This window comes from Mauremys reevesii, linkage group 4 (genome assembly GCF_016161935.1).
Source record: "Mauremys reevesii isolate NIE-2019 linkage group 4, ASM1616193v1, whole genome shotgun sequence".
Taxonomy (NCBI): domain Eukaryota; kingdom Metazoa; phylum Chordata; order Testudines; family Geoemydidae; genus Mauremys; species Mauremys reevesii.
In genome coordinates, this window is record NC_052626.1 from 149,369,926 (window position 1) to 149,389,692 (window position 19,767).

General features: G+C 54.7%; 1 protein-coding gene and 1 pseudogene across 1 annotated transcript; one reads left to right on the forward strand and one right to left on the reverse strand.

Moving 5' to 3' along the window:
• The first annotated feature begins 7,767 nt into the window (after positions 1-7,767).
• LOC120404120 lies at positions 7,768-11,262 on the forward strand (annotated as a pseudogene).
• A 4,306-nt stretch (positions 11,263-15,568) lies between these two features.
• On the reverse strand, positions 15,569-18,981 carry LOC120404121 (serine protease 27-like). The gene is made up of 5 exons (XM_039536119.1): positions 18,924-18,981; positions 18,132-18,294; positions 17,630-17,901; positions 16,967-17,136; positions 15,569-16,272 (listed from the first exon to the last, which is right to left on the reverse strand). Exons 1-5 carry the CDS (start codon positions 18,979-18,981, stop codon positions 16,009-16,011), a joined length of 927 nt encoding a protein of 308 aa, XP_039392053.1. The 3' UTR covers positions 15,569-16,008.
• Between the last annotated feature and the right edge of the window lie 786 nt (positions 18,982-19,767).

Below are 19,767 nucleotides of genomic sequence, written 5' to 3' on the forward strand. Positions count from 1 at the left end.
GCATTGAGGCAGCGGGTTATAAACCCAGCTGGAGCTGCCCCATGGGGGTGGGGACCGATTTTGACCGGACCCCCAGCTTCCTGGGAACATCTGATTTACAGGAAAGCAAAAGCAGTTCATGGGAGTTCAAGGGGTTGGGGGTTCATCAGAAAGGACGTAGGTTGCCCCCGCGGTATCCGTGCAGTTAGGTTACAGTTTGTCAACAACAAGAGGCCTGTTCCTCTAACCAAGGCCTGCCCAGCCCTGGCGCTTGTGCACGAGGGATACAGACTGTTGGGGCACCTGGAGCATCGCAAAGCCGCCCCAGAACCCTCTTAAATCAAACCGTCTTCTGCTTCGGCTGGACCTTTTCATTTCCCACCCCAGGCCCTCCGCATTCGGACTTAATCATGCCCCCTCTGATTTCAACAGTGTCTCAGGTCTCTCGTCTACTGGTTCATATTATTTAATGCTGTACAGAATTTATAGCAGGGACAGGCAACCTATGGCACGTGTGCCGAAGGCCGCACGTGAGCTGATTTTCAGTGGCACTCACACTGCCCGGGTCCTGGCCACCGGTCCGGGGGGCTCTGCATTTTAATTTAATTTTAAATGAAGCTTCTTAAACATTTTAAAAACCTTATTTACTTTACATACAACAATAGTTTGGTTATATATTATAGACTTACAGAAAGAGGCCTTCTGAAAATGTTAACATGTATTACCGGCACACGAAACCTTAAATTAGAGTGACTAAATGAAGACTCGGCCCACCACTTCTGAAAGGTTGCCGACCCCTGAACTAGGGTTAACGTTTGCATAAAAGTGTTTTATAAAAACAAAACAAAAATATATTCTCTAGGGGCTTAGCCAAGATAATGATGAACGAAATTGTAATTTTTGCTTTGCAGGCCCTGCTACAAAGTATCTTTAAGTTTGTTTTTGTTAATATTTCTGAGAGGCCGTAGGATGGGGGAGATAATACCTCGGAAATTGGGAAAGTGCTTCCGAATGACAAACACTTGCCCGTGCTAAAGCATAACAATGAGCACAGAATGGCTGTCTACAAATCTGTTTCACTAAAAGAGTTATCAACGTTCCCCCTAAAACTCAGGACAGCTTTCTTATCCCCATGGCCTGACTTCTGGGGCTGTGGAGTTTTTAAAAATTTGTTTGTCCTCGGTTTTGATTTAAAAAAACACATCTGTAAACTCCCCATCCATTGCCAGTTTTCAAATTCTTACCCTGTTGCTGTTTTGGTACTTTAAAAACACTATTTTGAAAAGGACAGGCTAGTCTCTAAAGACTTTTTAGTTCACTAAACTTCTATAAAATATCCCTAAGTGGGGCCTTGTTTTGTTACAGCTCAGGCAATGCGGCTTTTCCATGTTCAACTTTAAAAAACAAAACAAAACAAAAACTCATAATGCTTCAAATAGGCCTCACTGCATACAGAATAATAAAAGCAAAAAGCTAATCTAATACCACCAAACCTGTGAGAGCCGGTGTCACTGATGCACTCTCGGGCGTCAGCCTCAGGCTGAGCCTGGCTGGGACAGGGGTTTTGAAAGTCCTCGGCTACAGGAAAGCGCTGCAAGTGCACAGTGCAGGTCGGGGTGGGGAAGAGAGCCAAGGCTGGGCTGCCGTGAGGAACAAACTGGAGTAGGCAGTATTTCTTTGTTTAATACGTAAGTTGCTATATTCTTCCCTTCCCTGTTGCTTGTAAGGATTGATAAGGACGCAGCTGCAGGAGAAATGTAGCTGTCAAATAAATGCCATCTGTGTGAGAGAAGGTAAAAGAAATGTTCTCCCCCTCCCTCCCAGCTACATAAACAAGCCCTGGCTCAGGCCCCTTCCTCCCTCCCCTGAGAACTGCTCATGAGGGAGATTTATGGCAACAGATTGTTGCAAAGAAATGTATCTTCAAGGTCGAATGCCTGCATGACGTGTAATGATAGATAGGGGTAGGTTTACTATCAGTGGGTGGCCACTCTTTTTGTTTTGGTTTAGTATGTATGTCCCTACATCCATTACAACACCCCCAAAACCCTGATTCAGTCATAGAATCACTTCCCCACTATATTTTTTAAATTCATGTGACCTTTCTGCCTGTCTGAGTTGGCAGCAACAAGGGCCGGGTTCAGCATCCAGGGGTTCCGTTTCAATAATGCAGTGCAAAACCGGCTTGAGCGACCTGTGACCTGGGACAATTACATACCCCCCCTCCCCCCCGGGTGCCTCTAGGAGGCAATACTTCCCCTCTCGCAAGCACAGTCCGAGTGTAGCAAAGTCCTTTTAATAAAGGAGGGAAACAATGCGGCATTATGTTGGGGAAACACCACAAACAGGATTCATAACACAAACCATGAGCAAAAGACCCACCCCCAAGTAAGTTTGGCAGTGTCCTTTTCCCCTCCAGCAACCCAAAAAATCACCCAAAGTCCCAAAAGTCCAACACCCCAGTGCAGCCCCAAAGTTCAAAAGTTTTACCTCCCAGCCTGGGTGGAAATGGGGGGGGGGGGGGCACAGATGTGTTTAGGGGCACCGTACATGGTCCGAGGCCGACTGCCCCACCTCTCTGTGTGGTTCTGCTACAGCCTTCACCCCAGCCACTGCGCTCCACCAGCTGTCCTGTGAGCTGCTCCGCTCAACTCTACTCCACCAGCCATCCCTTGAGCCACTCCAGCTGTCCTGCAAACTCCTCTGCTCTGCTGCCCCCCCCCAGCAATTTCAGCTCTTAGCAATTCTAGCTCTTTAGTGATTTCAGCTTGTAGTAGGGGAGCCTCAGTGCTGGTGCACCATTGGCCTAAAGTGAATTCAGCTCAGTAGTTTGTAACTAGACTCTTAATAGAATCAAAATTAGCTCTGATACTCCACACTGGAGAAAAGTGGTGGTGGCGGTGGTGGTGCAATAGATATTTAAGGTTCTCAAAAGGACACATCCCACCAGATCCCAATATCTGTACCTAACCCTCTCAATTCACTGGGTTTTGGAACCCATGTCCCTTGTCTAGCGAGTGCTACTTAGTTGATGGCGAGTCCCTCTGTCATGAAACAGTTCCACTGGCCTTGATTCACATAATCAGGGTAACAACACTTTATTCTTCCTGACCCAATAACAGAGAAAGTGGGGACCCCACAGCAGCCACAGTGACCATTTGGGCTCATGCTAGGCGGGGTGGGTGTGTCTATGCAAACAAGACCAACCCCTCAAGTTCTTTTCCACAACTTGCCACAATTCACCACCAGTCTCAGGGTAGAGCTCAGCCGGACTCTGCTTACATTCATATGGACCCTCTTTTGCTAGCAACCCAGCAGGTCCATGAGTTATTAAACTCTGTGGGGCTTTGCAGGGAGGGTTAAGGGAGTTTCCTAGCTTGTGGTTTTCTGTCATGTTAGATAACGATTCCTACACTGGACAGCTCGCTTACTCACCAGATCAGTGGTCTATTCAATCTTGATAACAGTCGGCTGCATGTGTGTTCCCTCTGTGTGTTGCCCCAGCTCTGCAGACCGCTGACACAGCAGATTTCGAGCAAACTGCCCAATGACCACAGACTCCGATAAGGTACGAAGGCTCCCGGCCAGGTTTATTGCCAAACGAAAAACAGTCTCTAGCTCCCCGGATCAGATGTCTACAGTTCTGCTAGTACAGATGTGCTCCCGGACAATGGACCGGCTCAGTCAGTGGCAGGACTCTCCATTGCCCCCTAGGCTGGACAAAGACAACTCCTCGGGGGTCCATTTTTTCACACAGGTACAAACAAGTTACACATCACTCCTGATGTATTGAGGTATAATCCCTCCTTGTACATGTTGGTTCAATTAAAACAACTCTGTCCATCATGTTACCCTTTGCCTCTCTCTTTAGGATGGGTCAGCCGGTTCCTTGTTATCTGTGTGGAATGTGAAAGTATCAGAGCTCTGGTACCATCCTGGCACATGTTTATATCTCTAGTGTCCAGCACCTTTTAGGTGTGTCTCTTTGTCCCTTTCCTTGCCAGCTCCTGTGAGCAGGGCCTGCCTCTGGCTCACAGCTTCACTTTGCTTCACGTTAGCAAAGTCTTGACCATTACTTTAGCTCAGGCCTCAGGCCTCATACCAGGCCTCTGATATAAGGGTTTATGTTTCAGGGCCTCGTCTTACCACAGTTTGTAGAACTTTGACTGCAAATTTAGTTTTGTTTCTTAAGTAACCAACTCTGATGTCTGCGCCTGCTGCTTATAATCACTTAAAATCGATCTGTCTGTAGGTAATAAACCAGTTTTATATTTTACATTAAAAAGGACGTTTTGGTTGAAGTGTTTGGGAAATTTCAGCTCAGTTTACAAAGGCTGGTGCATGTCCTCTGCAAACTGAGAGAGGGGTGAACTGGGTAATGAACTCATACCAGCCAGGCTTCTGGCCACTGCCAGACAGGACAGCTCTGGGGTGCAAGGCGGAAGGGAAATTGACTGGGGCCTCTCAACTGTTGGTTCATGAGTGGCTGGGAGAAGCATCCATGTATCTCAGATGGGCGGATCCCTGCCTGGGGGTGTCTGTGTGGGTGCAGCACCTGCCAGAGGCCTGTACTTGTCACAGCATCACAGCGTGAGAGGCTCACCCCAGGTCAGTGGGGCAGAGGGCTCCGTGGTCCCACAGTCCAGGTTGCACCCCGTGAGGAAATGGCTTGGGTGAAGTTCAGAGCAACAGTCTCTAAAGTGCAATAAACTTTACAGTCACAACAAATTTATGAGTCCGGTGTCTTCTTCCAGGACCTGGCTGTGCTGCGGCTGGGGTTCCCCTGGGATGCTTTTGGGGTCTGTGTAATGTAACCCCCTCCGAACCTTCAGTGAACCTTCATGAACCAACAGTCGAGAGGCCCCAGCCAGTTCCCCCTCTGCCTTGCACCCCAGAGCTCTCCTGTCTGGCAGTGGTCAGAAGCCCGTCCAGTGCGAGTTCATTACCCAGTTCACCTCCTCAATTTGCAGAGGAGATGCACCAGCCTGAGCTGAGATTTCCCCAGCACTTCAACCAAAACTAACTTTTTAAGGTAAAATATAAAACAGGTTTAACTACAGCCAGATCAGTTTTAAGTGATTATAAGTAACAAGCACAGAAATCAGAGTTGGTTACTTAAGAAACAGAAAATAAATTAGCAGTCAAAGGTCTACAAACTAAACAGGATTTGAATGAAGCAGAGTCTCCCCCTAACAGATGGTACAAACTGGTCAAAGATCCTCAATACATAGGCTGGGACTCTTTCGCAGCCCGGGACCACCCTGCCCTAATTCAAAGTCTTTGTCCTCCAGACGTGTTTCCAGGTGTCAGTTCCCTGCTTTTATAGTTTCTTCCAGCTTCCTGGAAAGATCCTTGCTGTGAAGTGGGGGTCAAGCAGTCTCCATTGTATACGTGTTCCCACTGAGAAGTCTTCACTGTATGCATGATCCCTCTGAGAAATCTCCATTGTCTACAGTTCCTGGGACAGTGGATTCTTTCCTTGATGGGTGTTGATGAGCCATTGACCCGCTGTCTAGCTGTTTATGGCTACTCCTTTGTTGTACCTGAAAGGCTCGTTGTGGGTGTCTCCCTGCCTCAACATTTTTCAGTGACACACACATAGTAAAGCTTCATAACTTCACATACAGTGGCAGCACACACAACTCAACAGGATATTAATGTTCAACAGATCAAGACTTTTCATATGATGCCTCAGAAGGTATGTGTGACGGGTTCAGTCAGAGAAACCCCCTTGGGACTGTCACCTGATGTGCTGAGACTGCCTCTGAGCCCATTTTCCCTGCCAGCCTGGGACTCCAGAACCCTGCCTTGTTGAGCCAGACACGCTCGCCTGCTGCAACACAGACCCAGGGTCTGAACCACGCCCCCAAAGCTGCAGACTTAACTGAAAACAGCTTAGCAAGTAGTCCTGTCTCCAGCACCCAGACACCCAGCTCCCAATAGGATCCAAACCCCCAAATAAATCCGTTTTACTCTGTATAAAGCTTATGCAGGGTAAACTCATAAACTGTCCGCCCTCTGTAACACTGATAGGGAGACATGCACAGCTGTTTGCTCCCCCAGGTATTAATCACTTGGTCTGGGGTTAATTAATAAACAAAAGTGATTTTATAAAGTATAAAAAGTAGGATTTAAGTGGTTTCAAGTAAAACAGACAGAATAAAGTAAGTTACCGAGCAAAATGAAACAAAACATGCAAGTCTGAGCCTAATACATTAAGAAACTGATACAGGTAATATCTCACCCTCAGAGATGTTCCAATCAGCTTCTTTCACAGACTAGACTCCTTCCTAGGCTGGGCCCGATCCTTTCCCCGGTACAGTCCTTGTTAGCTCCTGCTCAGGTGGCAACTAAGGGATTTCTCATGATTGGCAGCTCCCTTTGTTCTGTTCCACCCCTTTTATATCTTTGGCACAAGGCGGGAATCCTTTCTCTCTCTCTGGGTCCCCACCCCGCCTTCTAAATGGGAAAGCACCAGGTTTAAGATGGATGCCAGTACCAGGTGACATGGCCACATGTCCTGTGAGACCCCCCAAGCCTTCATTCTTCCCTGCCTGACTCACAGGAAGGCTTTCAAATAAACAGAGCCATTTACAACCAATTGTCCTGGTTAATGGGAGCCATCAAGACTCCAAGCCATTATTAATGGCCCACACTTCACAAAGTTACAATAGGACTTTAGAGTAATACTTCACATTTCTAGCTTCAGATACAAGAATGATACATTTGTAGAAATAGGATGACCACACTCTGTAGATTATAAGCTTTGTGACGATACCTTAAAGGAGACCTTTTGCATGAAGCATATTCCAGCTACATTATAGTCACACTCATTAGCATATTTCCATAAGACTTATGGAGTGCGTCACACCAGGCCCTGCACAGACCCCCCGCACTGAGATCCGGGCCCCCCTCATGCCGGGCTCTGCACAGACCCCCCTGACTGAGATCGGGGACCCGTTGTGCCAGTTGCTGCAGAGACTGACTGCGTTTGCGGCTGGGATACCTCAGCCAGGGCTGTGCAGGGGAGAGGGTGTGAAGTTTTGGGGGATGGGGCAAAGTGAAGCAGCCACAGCAGGGTAAAGGAGAAACGCTGCTCTGAGCTCAGTGGTGGCGTCGTGTTTCTATAGCCCCCCCATGTACCATCCCCTCCCCACCTGCTACCCCCTGCCACCAAACTGCTGCATGGGCAGGAAATCTCTCTGGTGCCCCCGGCTGCTGGAGACCAATGAGCGAGAGCAGCATGGGAGGCTGCTGCCTGCGACACCTGCCTGGGGAAAGGGCTGCACGGCCAGGTCCCTGGAAGTGGAGGGGAGCGGGGGGCGTGTGGAAGAACTGGCCGGCTGGGGGGATCCTGACCCAGAGCACTGGCCAGCCGTGGGCACCGAGCACTGGACAGAAGGCCCAACCCGGCTACCTCCAGCAACGGGACAGTCCTGGGAGAACCTGGGCAGAGTCCACTGACTGGGGATGGCTCCACAGGGCAGGCCTGAGTCACAGCCCTGATTTCTCCTCCCGACGGGTATGGTCCAGCAAGGATCCAATCTCAGCTAAGCCACACAAGTGGTGGGGGAGAGACGAGGGTCTGTGAGCTTTTGCTTTCACTTTCCTGTACTTCAGAGATGTAAACAGGAAAACGCTGGGCTCCGAGCCAGAGAACCACGGCGCCAGAGATAAAGGCTCAGACATGCCATGGATTCTTCATACACATGCCTGTCGGTTAAGTGGTCTGGCAGAAATCACACCCCACCCCCACGGGGCGGCTCCAGCTGGGTATATAACTCCCTGCTTCAAAGCCGGGGGCTTCCTGCTCCGCTGGCTGGAGGCTGAGCTGGGCCGTCCTGACCCAGAGCTCCTGTGGGGCAGGATGATGGGGGGGCTCTGCTCCCAGCTGGCCGCGCTGCTCCTGCTGCTGGTGCTGCCGTCTCCAGCACATGGTAAGAGAGACCAAGGGTTGGAGAGATGCAGAGCCCCGGGGAACAGACCAGAGGGGGTGACCCTGCAGCCTGCAGGGGGAATAGACTGGGGGGGATGATCCTGCCCCAGTGGCCTGGCTCTGGCTCTTTGCCAGGGTCTGGGTTCAACAGTTAGTGGCTCTGGGGCGAGGTGAGCAAAACAGATCCTGTGCAGTGAGGGGCACAAATGATTGTGCTGCTTCCCAGCTCTGCGGTGCATGAAGGGACCCACCCTGATCCCACCCCCAGGCCCCAGGGGCCGGCATGACCCCTCCAGCCCCTCTGACTCATTCCCACAGGAACCACAGCGCCCCTGCCAGCTGCTGCGCCCAAACCCTCCCTGCCCTCAGGCTTGGTGAGTACAGGGAGGATGTGTGGGCCACGGAGAGCTGAGAGCAGCCCCTGCTCAGCTCATATCAACGTTCCCTCTGAAACCTACTGATGCACGGTAGCCAAATAGGGTTTGGGGTGGTGTATGGAGAGTATGGGAGGAGCTATGGGACAGTGCTTTCCCCTGCCTCCCACCCTCAATGGACCCTAATGCTGATCCTCTCCTAAGACCCCAACTTGTAATGTCTCCCCAACATTTCCGTTCGCTCCACAGGTGCTGAGGAGAGTCAAGATCAGCCAGGTAAAGAGCCAGGACTCCTGGGTTCTACTGTCTGCTCTGGGAGGGCAGTGGGGTCCAGTGGTTAGAGCGGGGGGGCTGGGAGCCAGGACTCCTGGGTTCTCTCCCTGGTTCTGGGAGGAGAGTGGGGTCTACTGGGTCAGAGCAGAGTGGAGTGGAGTTGGGTTGGGAGCCAGGACTCCTGGGTTCTATACCTGGTTCTGGACAGCAGACATGTGTCTTGTGCTGTGTTAACATGGTTCCCTGGTTTGTGCAGTGTTCAGCCGTATCATAGGGGGGCAGGATGCACAGGAGGGTATATGGCCCTGGCAGGTCAGTGTGCAGAAATATGACAAGCGTGAATACTACCACATCTGTGGAGGATCCCTCATCTCAGCCCAGTGGGTGGTGTCAGCTGCTCACTGCTTCCATCCGTGAGTAACTGAGGGAGAGGGTGGGTCCCAGGTTCCCCTTACTTGGCTTCAGAGACACCATTGACATGCCGCGCTTGGGGAAGTCCGCCATCCCCATGGTACAGTGCGGCTGTTCCCCTGCTCCCCTACCCCAGAGGTGGCCGCATCTCAGTGCCAGAGGAGCCAGTGCTTTGCTGTGCAGCTGCTCCCCAGACACTGTGCCGCAGAATTGGCTGCATTCCTGCCTAGGTTCGTAGTATATCCCCCCTACCCCCCGCCACTGGGTTTTCTCGGACATTTCTTCTTTTTTGATCTCCTGCTCTCTGTCCGGGTGGATTTTTCAAAGAAGAGGCTTTTTGCGGAGCAGACATTGCAGCTCAGAAAGAGCTGTCTCCGTTCCCCGATTGGTCCCTCCCCTGCATCCGCGGCTGCCAGATCCGGCCCACCGTGGCCTGGCCAGCTGGCCAGGTACGCGGAGCTGAGAGATGCTGATGAGCTGGAGCTGCCCTCCACCTCGAGAGTGAGGCCACGGGTACCCCCGCCAGCACCCTGAAATACTGCCTCATAGTACACCCTCCCCTTCCAGTACCCCCAGCTGTGCCATCCCTCCGCCTCCTGCCTCCCCCGGCTGGGTCCTCTTCTGGGGAACTTGAAATCTGGTAACCCTAGGTGCGTTGTCCCCACTCCTCCAGCTCTACCCCTGTCTCTGCCTATCGCATGAACCTGGGGGAGCACCAGCTCTCCAACCCCTCCCCCACCCGGATCTCGTCCCCCGTGCGTCGCATCGTCAGGCACCCCGACTACAACCCAAGCACAGTCATCGCCGACATCGCCCTGGTGCAGCTGACGGAACCTGTCGCCTTCACGGATACCATCCGCCCCGCCTCCTGCCGGGGCCCTCCACCCAGTCCCCAGCCGGGGAAAAGTGCTGGGTCACGGGCTGGGGCCGCATCGGATGGGGGTGTGGAGGTGAGGAGGAGCTTAGTGGGGCTAATGGGTGAGTGGGGGGCACTGGTATTCAGCCTCTATCCCTGGGGGTGTCTAACGGCTCCAGAATTTGAGAGCCCTTCCCCAGAGCTCTGAACACACAGGGGTGTGTAGCCACAAGAGGGAAACTGCACACACACGCCCACAGTCCTGATCCTCTCCACCAGGGGGCAGCGCTGCCCAGCCCCACAGACATGAAGAATTTCTCGTGGGACTCCTATGCGCACAGTGAGCTGCAGCCCCTAGATGGCGACGTTGCTCACATGCTCGGCCGCAGGGGAAGAGATTTTCCCAGCGCGTCCCCCCCCCCCCTTCCCGCTGCCTCCGCCTCCCAGTGGCTCCATCCCCGGCTCGCTCATTCCAGATGTGCTTCCGCCGCCCCGGACGCTTCAGCAGCTGCAGGCGTCTCTCGTCGACGCGTCGACCTGCGAAACGCTCTTGGGGAGCTGCAAACTGTGGAACCAACCCACGATGCTGTGCGCGAGGGCCCAAGATCCCCGGAGTGGCCCCTGCAAGGTGAGCTACCTGGCTGGGGTGGGCAGCCCTGAGGTGCTTGAAATTATCTGGCACATTTTTCAAATGTGCCCCTTCCTCCCCTGTTCCCCCCAAAGGGCCCATTCTGGGATGTTTTCACTGGATCGCCCCTCCCTCCCCTGACATTGATGATGAAAGTGGCTCTCCCAGCAGCAGTGCATTCTGGGACATGGGGGGGATAGTTCAGTGGTTTGAGCCTTGGCCTGGTGAGCCCAGGGTTGTGAGTTCAATCCTTGAGGGGGGTCTTAGGGAACTGGGGCAAAAATCTGTCTGGGGTTTGGTCCTGCTTTGAGCAGGGGGTTGGACTAGATACCTCCTGAGGGCCCTTCCAACCCTGAGATTCTATGATACCACTAGGCTCCATAGGTCGTGGGGTGGAACTGGCTGAGACAGGTCACATTTAACCTGAGCTTGACGCCAGAGAAAACAAATCAAATGAAGGGATAATTCACCCTCAGTGCTGATGCAGGACATGGCAGGAGAGGGAAGTGGGTTGGAGCCAAGACTCCTGGGTTGCATCCCCTTGACCTGGTAGAGGAAACAGTCCCTTTCTTTTCCCTAGGGTGATTCCGGGGGGCCTCTGGTCTGTCCAAAGGGAAACAGCTTCGTCTTGACTGGGATCGTCAGCTGGGGGACTAACTGCACAGTCACCACACCCCGCCCAGGGGTGTACACCCAGGTCTCGGTCTATGCCAAGTGGATCCAGGAGGTCACGGGCAGCACTGGCCCCTTGGCCTTCTCTCCTGCTGTACTGCTCCTTGCTGGGCTCCTGCTGCCAGCCCTGTGACCTGCCCCCTGGGGCACCAACCCCCCCCAGCACAGACGCCTGCCTGAGCTAACACAGCAGCAGTGCACCCCTCCGGGTATGGGCTGTGCTTCCTGGGCATGGGCTGCAGGGAGATCGGAGCCGGCAGCCCCCCGCCAGCCAGGGTGTCCATAGACTCTCTTGGTACTGGGTGTGGGCCCCACATTGCTGGGGCCTGGGGGACACAGCTGGGAGATGGTGGTGGATGGCAGCACAGGGGTGCTATGTGGGTGGGTAGGGCAGTGGGGGGGTTATATCCAGCTCTTCCTGCAGCTCTGTAACACCCCCCAGAGGTGACTGGGAAGCTGACGGGGACGGGCCCCGCAGCCCCTATGATCCCGCAACTTGTGCTCTGAAAATTGTCAATAAATCGGCTTTGCAAACTCTGTCTCCTCCTGGCAGCAACCGCGACCTGCCCCACAGCAGCTGGTGCTGCCTCCCGCTAGGGCCAGTCCTGCCACGGCAGCAGCCTCCCACGGGCTCCGCGGGTTGGTATTAGCTGTGGGAGGGCAGAGCGTAGGGGCCACCCGTCGCCCCAGGTGCTGCACAGCCACCCCCTCACCCAACTGAGATCAGAGACCCCATCACCCTGGATACTACACACACCCCCCCCCAACTGACTGACACTGAGACCCCATCACGCCGGGTGCTGCACAGGTCTCCTTGACCGAGATTGGTGCCCCATCGGACCAGTCCATCGAGGCAGTCACAGCCCTTACAAGCTAAGACACAAGATACCAGCTGGAGACAGACAGACAGACAGACGGGGAAGCACCAGGGACCAACGAGGCAGGTGCTTTGTTCTCTGCCCATTGTCACTCACCCCCTGCCCTGGGAGAGGTTCCCTGCTGGACACTCAGCAGGCGACGGTGTGAGGGTCTCACCTATAGGTGCCAACTCTTGGGTGCTCTGGGGCTGGAGCACCCCCCGGGAAAAAATGGTGGGTGCTGGACACTCACTGGCAGCCCCCCCTCAGCTCCCTTCCTTCCCCCCCACAGTGCCTCCCACCCACCAGCAAGCCCCACCAATCAGCGCCTCCCCCTCCCTCCCAGCGCCTCCCCTCCACCGTGATCAGCTGTTTCCAGGCAGGCAGGAGGTGCTGGCGGGAGGGGAGCAAGGGCATGGTACACACGGGGGAGGGGATGGAATGGGGGGAAGAGGTGGGGTGGGGAAGGGGTGGAGCGGGGGCAGAGCCAGGGGTCAAGCACCCCCCAGCACCTTGGAAAGTCGGCGCCTCTGGTCTCAGTACACCAGGCCCCATGTGCTTTAATCCCTTGGCTGAACAGAGCCCAGGCACGGCCCTGGCCAGGTCCCCAGGGGCCCCTCTGTGCGAGTTTGGACTTTGAGCATTTAAACAAATGTATCGATTGAAATGTTCACACTTGTGGGAAATGAGGAGGTGGGTCTGACAATGGGGGGAGGGGGTGTCAGACAATAATTATTTAATTACATTGAAATGAATTGAAAGCGAAAGCCCTAGAACACCAATTGCCAACATCCCTTGTCCAAAAATACGAAGCCAACAGCCTTAAAGCAAAGTCTAAGAGGTTGTGGAGCTGCCTTTTTCTCACGGCGGCTGCCTGCGCATTTCAACCATTGCTGATGGGAAAGTGTGTGTGTGTGTGTGTGTGTGTGTGTGTGTGTGTGTGTGTGTGTGTGTGTGTGTGTGTGTGACAGAGAGAGAGAGAGACTTTTCAGACATGACCCGGGCGGCATCCCAGGATCACAGGACGGGGACTGCAGCGAAGAGCAGGCCTGGCTCCTTGCCCCAATTTCTCCTCCGAAGGGAAACAGCTCGGACGCCAGATAAACCTCCTGGGGCCAACGTGAGGAAACAGGCAGGAAACATCCTGCTGCCGATTTGGCTGCAAACCTCACGGCGGAGGGGAGGAGATCTGGGGGAGAGCAGCTGTTCCGAGCAGCCCCCCACTGTACCTGCCCCTCTCCCCTCTTCTGCCCACATGCCCTGCCCCGCCGGCCTCTCCCTGCAGTCTCTCTCCTAATCTCCTTTTCACTCCACCTCCTTCTTCGCTGAAGTTTAAGCCCAGATGCCAGGGATCCGCCGTTCCCGGGGGGGGGGGGGCCGCCTGGAGGGGGCAAATCTGTCCCGGGGGGGCGGACTCGACGGGCGGGGGCGATCCGGCCCCCCCCCCGGGGATGGCAGTTCCCTCCTCCCCGTGACCTGCCCCACAGCTCGCTCTGTCTGCCTGGAATTTTTTCCGGAAGAACCGAAAGTAAAACCTCCGCTGGTTTCTTAAAGACTAACAAATGTATTTTAGCATGAGCTTTCGTGAGCTAAAGTTCATGCTAAAATACATTTGTTAGTCTTTAAGGTGCCACAAGTACTCCTGTTTTTTTTGTGGATACAGACTAACACGGCTGCTACTCTGAAACTGCTGGTTTCTGTTTCCTCCTGCCCCGCAGCCGGGCGCTGACCCCGCAGGAGATCGGCTCCCAGGGGCGGGAGGGGTGTAGCCAGAGGGGAGGCTGTTAATAGCCACTGCTGGTGGGGGCTGGGAGCCAGGACTCCTGGGTTCTCTCCCCGGCTCTGGGAGGGGAGTGGGGTCTAGTGGTTAGAGCAGGGGGGGCTGGGAGCCAGGATTCCTGGGTTCTCTCCCCGGCTCTGGGAGGGGAGTGGGGTCTAGTGGTTAGAGCGGGGGGGCTGGGAGCCAGGACTCCTGGGTTCTCTCCCCAGCCCTGGAAGGGGAGTGGGGTCTAGTGGTTAGAGCAGGGGGGCTGGGAGCCAGGATTCCTGGGTTCTCTCCCTAGCTTTGGGAGGGGAGTGGGGTCTAGTGGTTAGAGCAGGGATGGGGCTGGGAGCCAGGGCTCCTGGGTTCTGTCCCCAGCTTTGGGAGGGGAGTGGGGTCTAGCATGGGGGTGTGTCCCAGAGCTCCTTGGTGCTTTTTCTTTCATAAAATGGAGCTAAAATTGATCGTCAAAACATTTTTCAATCGGTGGGATTTCTTTCCTCCTGCCGAAACAGCTCACAGCTGAAAAAAAGTGTCAGCTGAAATCTTTCCTCCCGCCTTGTGCTGGGGAAGGAACTTTCTGCTGCCATCTAGTGATGGGAGTGAAGCGCCAGCCGGTGATGAGTCCAGGGATCGGCTGGTTGTGCCAGAGACACTGAAAAAGGACACTCTGGAAAGGATCATGCCACGATCTTAAAATCACTGGACACTTCGGGGTTGGAAAACCCGTAGCCAAGCGAAGGGCGAATTTCTGCGGGTGGATGTAGAAATCGGAGGCAGGAAACGTGATGCTGCTTGTGAAAACGAGCTCCCCTAACACCGGCAGCACCAGGACGCGGCGGTAACTTGTTGGGGGCACTGATGGGGCCCGTTGCTGCTGACGTGGTTTGGGGACTTTGCCTGAGACAGACTCTAGTGGAGAACGTTGGCAGGTCGCTGTGGCCACCTTCACAAACCGGCCCCTAAGAAATCCTGAGGCTGGAACAGCCGCCGGGGCCCAGGGAATGAATCCTTCACCAGGTCTGGGCTCCCAGGTAACTTACGCACAGATCATGGGTGAAGCTTTGAATCCAAAGTGTTTCAGCAGGATGGTGAGATTCTAGAGATCCACTATCAGGGTCAATCTACTCTCAGGGCCGTTTGGATCAGGCTTCGCAGGGAGGCTGTGGGATCCCCGTCACTGGAGGCTTTTAAGAGCAAGTTGGATGAACCCCTGCCAGGGCTCATCTAGATTTACGTGGTCCTGCTTCTGCACGAGAGGCTGGACTAGGTGACCTCTCGAGGTCCCTTCCAGCCCCACAGCTCTCTGGTTCCCTGTAAGGTCATGTGGGGAAACTTAGAAGCGGGGCCTGCTCGGGTCCCACAATCCTAGGGAAAGGAAGGGTGAGAGCCCAAAGCTGGATAAACCTTGTGGGGGGGGACCCTCCACAGCACTGAGCTGAGTAATTAAAGTGGTGTGTAGGACAGAGTGGGGTCCCAGGACTAACCCCAAAGCTCCCCAAAGGACCATCTGAGGGCACTTGGGGGGGCAGGATTTCAGCTTGGCAGCCCCCCAAATCTGAAAATGTAGCTGTGGAAGCTGAGGCTGGAAGGGTTGTGACACTGATGAGTCTCTCATTGGAACAGATGGGGTAGGGATTGTCTGAGGCTGCTGCTCTCGCAGACATAATTGGCCCCTCAGGGGCCCGTTGAGCCCATCTGGGAACGCAGGAGCAGAGTCTGATGCAAAAACATTTTATTTTTGACCACATGTGATGGGGGTGCAGCGTCCATATATGCAGTCACACACAGGGTCTACCTATAAACCTTGCCCCCCCGAGACCGCCCATCTCCCAGCGAGCCAACCCCAGACATTCCTGGTCTGCATGCCCCCGCGCTGCCCCCTAGAGGTGCTTGGAGCAGTGCCCCTCCTCTCCAAGTGATTAGGCTCTCTGAAGACTCAGGCAGCATCGCTGCACCAGTTACACTTGTGCCAGTTCACCCCTCTCTGTGAAATCAGCCCAGGTTCTCTGGAGATGCAGCAAGTGTTGCTGTTTGGGTCACAAGCAATCAGCTCAGGCTCTCTGCAGACTCAGGCAGTGTTGCTCTCAATCACACTCAGGGCAGCCCTCCCTTCTCATTGCAACAGGGTCAGGCTCTCGAAAGACTCAGGCATTGCTGATAGGTCTCAGATCCTCTCCCATCTCCACCTCACACTGCCCCCAGACAGTGGAGGGTTTCAGTGGAGGGTGAACGGAGGAGGGAGAAATGGGGGGGGATGTCACAGTGACATCAGGAGAGTGGTGAAGAGAAGTGTGTAGGTGCTGAAGGAGGATCTGGCGTCATTTACTCCAGAGGTGCTGTTCTCCATGGATGTGGCTTGGCCCCCGGACACCACGTGCCCCCATATCCATTCACCGTAGGCCACTGTCCGGACATAGACACCGGGACGATTGGGCTGGCCACAGCCGTCCCCCCAACTCACAACCCCCATCAGGAACCAGGTCCCACTGCGGTCACAGGCCAGCGGCCCCCCTGAGTCACCCTGGAGGAGCAGAGAAATTGGGATTAGTGAGAGTCTCCCCCTCATCCCCACCCCGAAGCATCCACAATCCAGCCCCTTGGGCTGTAGGCATAGGGGCCACCCTATGCCCCCCCATATATTTTGTCCACACCAACATGAGAAGTGAAAGGAGCATGGTGTGCTTTTCCCACGCCCTTTCCCTGAAGGAGGCATTGGTGGTAGAGGTGGTGTCCCCGCTACGTTCACAGGGGCTGGGGTGGCTGGGTTCTTCCTCTCCTGCCTTACACAGAGACCAGTGGCAGGGCTCCCCAGAGCAGTGGGGCTGGGAGTTAACACCCTCTATATTGATACATCGAGTATTTACCCATCTCAGAGTGACTGGCTCAGGCTCTCTGCAGACTCAGGCAGGCTTCAGTTACCCTCTAGCCACATTGTGCCTCTTTTCTACCCAACCACAAAGGCTCTACTATTATTTTAATAAAAAAATAAAAGCTGGGTCTCTGCCCTAATCACAGGACTCCAGGAGCTGGGGCCTAGGCACAGCGCTGTGACTCCACCTGGCTCTAAAAGTCAGAGGTGCTCCTGTCTCTCGAAGGAAGCTGGGTCCAGCGCTCCGGGGCTGCGGCAGACGTTCTGCTCACTGCAGGCCCTAGATGGCGACAGGGAGCCAGGCTGGGGCTCAGGTGCATCCACCCAACCCAAACACCTCCCTCACCTGGCAGGAGTCCCTCTGCCCTTCGGCGTAGCCGGCACAGATCATGTCAGGTTTGACGGGGTCCCTGCCGATGTTCGGGGCCGGGTCGATGTTGTAGAGGGCGTTGCAGGCTGCAGTGTCCATCAGCTGGACCGGAACCTCCTGCAGCGTCTTGGGGGGCGGGAGAGAGACTGGGGGGGAGAGAACCAGGGTACTGGATCCATCGCCTCCTGCAACCCACCCCCATGCCTGACAATTTCCTGTCCCCATCTACCTCCCCCACCCACTCCCCTCCCCTCTAGCCATCCTCCACCCCATCCCCTCCCCATGTCCCATTCCCTTCACCTCCCTGCATCCATTCCCCACCTCCACCCAGCTTCCAGAGCTGCACCCAGCCCCACAGGACCCAGTCTGTGCCGCACTGCCCCTAGAGGGGGTTTCCTCTGCAGGATTCAAATCAGGGACCACCTGTATCTAACACACAAGGTTCCCACCTGAGATCAATAGATGAGCTGCCTCACAGATGGCTCTGAGGGATACAGCCAGTCGGGGGTAGCCAGCTGGCAGAGGACAGCAGAGAGCTGGGCGGGGGTTATTACAAATGCAGCAGGAATCACAGGGCTCCAGGAGCACGGGGGTTGAGTCACAGAGTGATAGTGCATCTCCCCCGGGGCATGGTCTTACCCGAAAAGGCTGTTGTCCCCCAGCCGGTGACCCAGCACGTGTGGTTGCCAGGGAAGGAGTGGGAGGGGCCTGGCAAGCAGATGGGGAGGATTTCGTCGGTGTATCGCACTGGCTCCGTGAGCTGCACTAGGGCAATGTCAGCTGAACGGGTCCCCCTGTTGTAATCGGGGTGGACGAGGATCTGGCGCACAGGGGATGAGACCCGGCTCGGGGAGGGGTTGGACAGCTGGTGCTCCCCGAGGGTCACACGATAGGCAGACTGGGGGAAAGAGCTGGGGAGCAGAGGGACAGCAACGATCAGTGGGGGAAACTGCATTGCAAATACGGGCAAAAATGCAGTTGGGTCCAGGGAACACCTGATGGTGAGAGGTGGCCACTTCTGGGACAGGGCAGCTGGGGAACAGCCACACAGCGATGCCATCCAGGGATGGTTTCCCTGGCATAGATCAAGGCAGGATGCCTGACTGTGCAGCACCAATCCCTACCCATCCCAGTTACTCACAATTGGAAGCAATGAGCTGCTGACACAACCCACTGGGCTGAGATGAGGGACCCACCACAGAAGTGCTGTCTATTGTACTGGATGCTGACCTGCCATGGCCACCGGCCCCTTGCGGCGTCCCCTCCCCCAACAATTCGGCTGGAGACTCTGGGCTGGCCACACCCTGGAGAAGAACAGCATTGACATGGGAGGAGCAAAGAACCAGGAGTCCTGCCTCAAAGATCCTGCGCTGCTCTAACCCCCTAGACGCCACCCTCCTCCCATACCTGGGGTTAGAACCCAGGAGTCCTGGCTCCCAGCCTCATTCTCATGGCACATGCCCAGGGCAGGTGAGGTTGGAGTTTTGCAGTGGGTATCTTACCTGTCTGATTCCAGCTCCCCTGAGCACCTAGCGAGTGAAGAAAGAGAAGGGAAAAATATGAATGTGTGTGCTGGGGGCGAGGGGGGCTATTCACAGGCATTGCAGAAGGTGTGTGGAGGGGACTGAGTGCCAGTAGCTCCACCCATAATTCCCAAGCTCCGCCCATTGCCCCAGAGCAGCCCTGCCATCCTCAGCGCCAGCCACAATTCTCACCAATAGGTGCAAGAATCAACACTCCCCATTGATCTGAGAGGGGCAGCTCAGGACTGAAGGCACCAATCCAGGCTGGGTGGGCCGGGGGGTCTATGAAGAGCCAAGGGGTTGGATCCCCCTGTTATTCACTAGCCCAATTCCCTACCCCACAACCTGTATCTTGCTCCCCTCCCCCTGGGAGGGAGGGGCTGGTCCCTACATCCCCACCCCACACTCACCCTGCAGCAGGGTCAGCGCCAGCAGTGCTAGAGCCAGTGGGGAGCGGAGACGCCCCATGGTTCAGCCTTCCCCAGGCCTGTCTTGGCTACATGCAGCTGCCTCCAGTGCTCCGACCAAAGCCCGACTGGGGAATGCAAGTGCCAGGGCAGGTTTTTATGGGACTCTGTGTGCCCCTCCCTAGATCTATAGAGAATAATGGAGACTGATTTTCTGTGAACCTAAGCAAGGAAATAACAGCTGCTAAATGTAACATGCTGAACAGGTTGTGACCGCTTTTGTTCTGCTCTGCCTGGTGTCACCCCAGTACGAGCATCCGAGAAAACCAAACGAAAAGGTGGGATGGCCCAGGTCACTGCGTGGTGATTTTCACTTCCCTGTGTCATTGCCAACTGAGTATGCTCAGAAGAGAGTGACAAAGACAGTACCTAGGTGAGGGATGTGGTTATCGTGGGGTGAAGGTTATCATGGAGTTAGGGTTAAGGGTATCGTGTGGATTGGGGTTAAGGTTATAATGGGATTAAGAGTATTGTGGGGTTAACATGAAGGATATCATGGCTTTGAGGGTTAAGGTTATCATGGGGTTAAGAGTATTGTGGGGTTACGGTGAAGGATATCATGGGGCTTGGGGTTAAGGTTATTATGGGGTTAAGATTAAGGGTATCATGGGAGTTGGGATTGAGTTTATAGTGGGGTTTAGGTTTAAGTGTCATTTTCCACCCCTGTTTTTTTGGCCCTGTCGCCCTTCTCTTGGCACGACTCCAGCGACGATTTGGGGATCTGCCCCATCCAGCTCGGGAATTCCAGCTGATCGTGTAAAGTCGGCATTATGAAATTGTTGGGCTG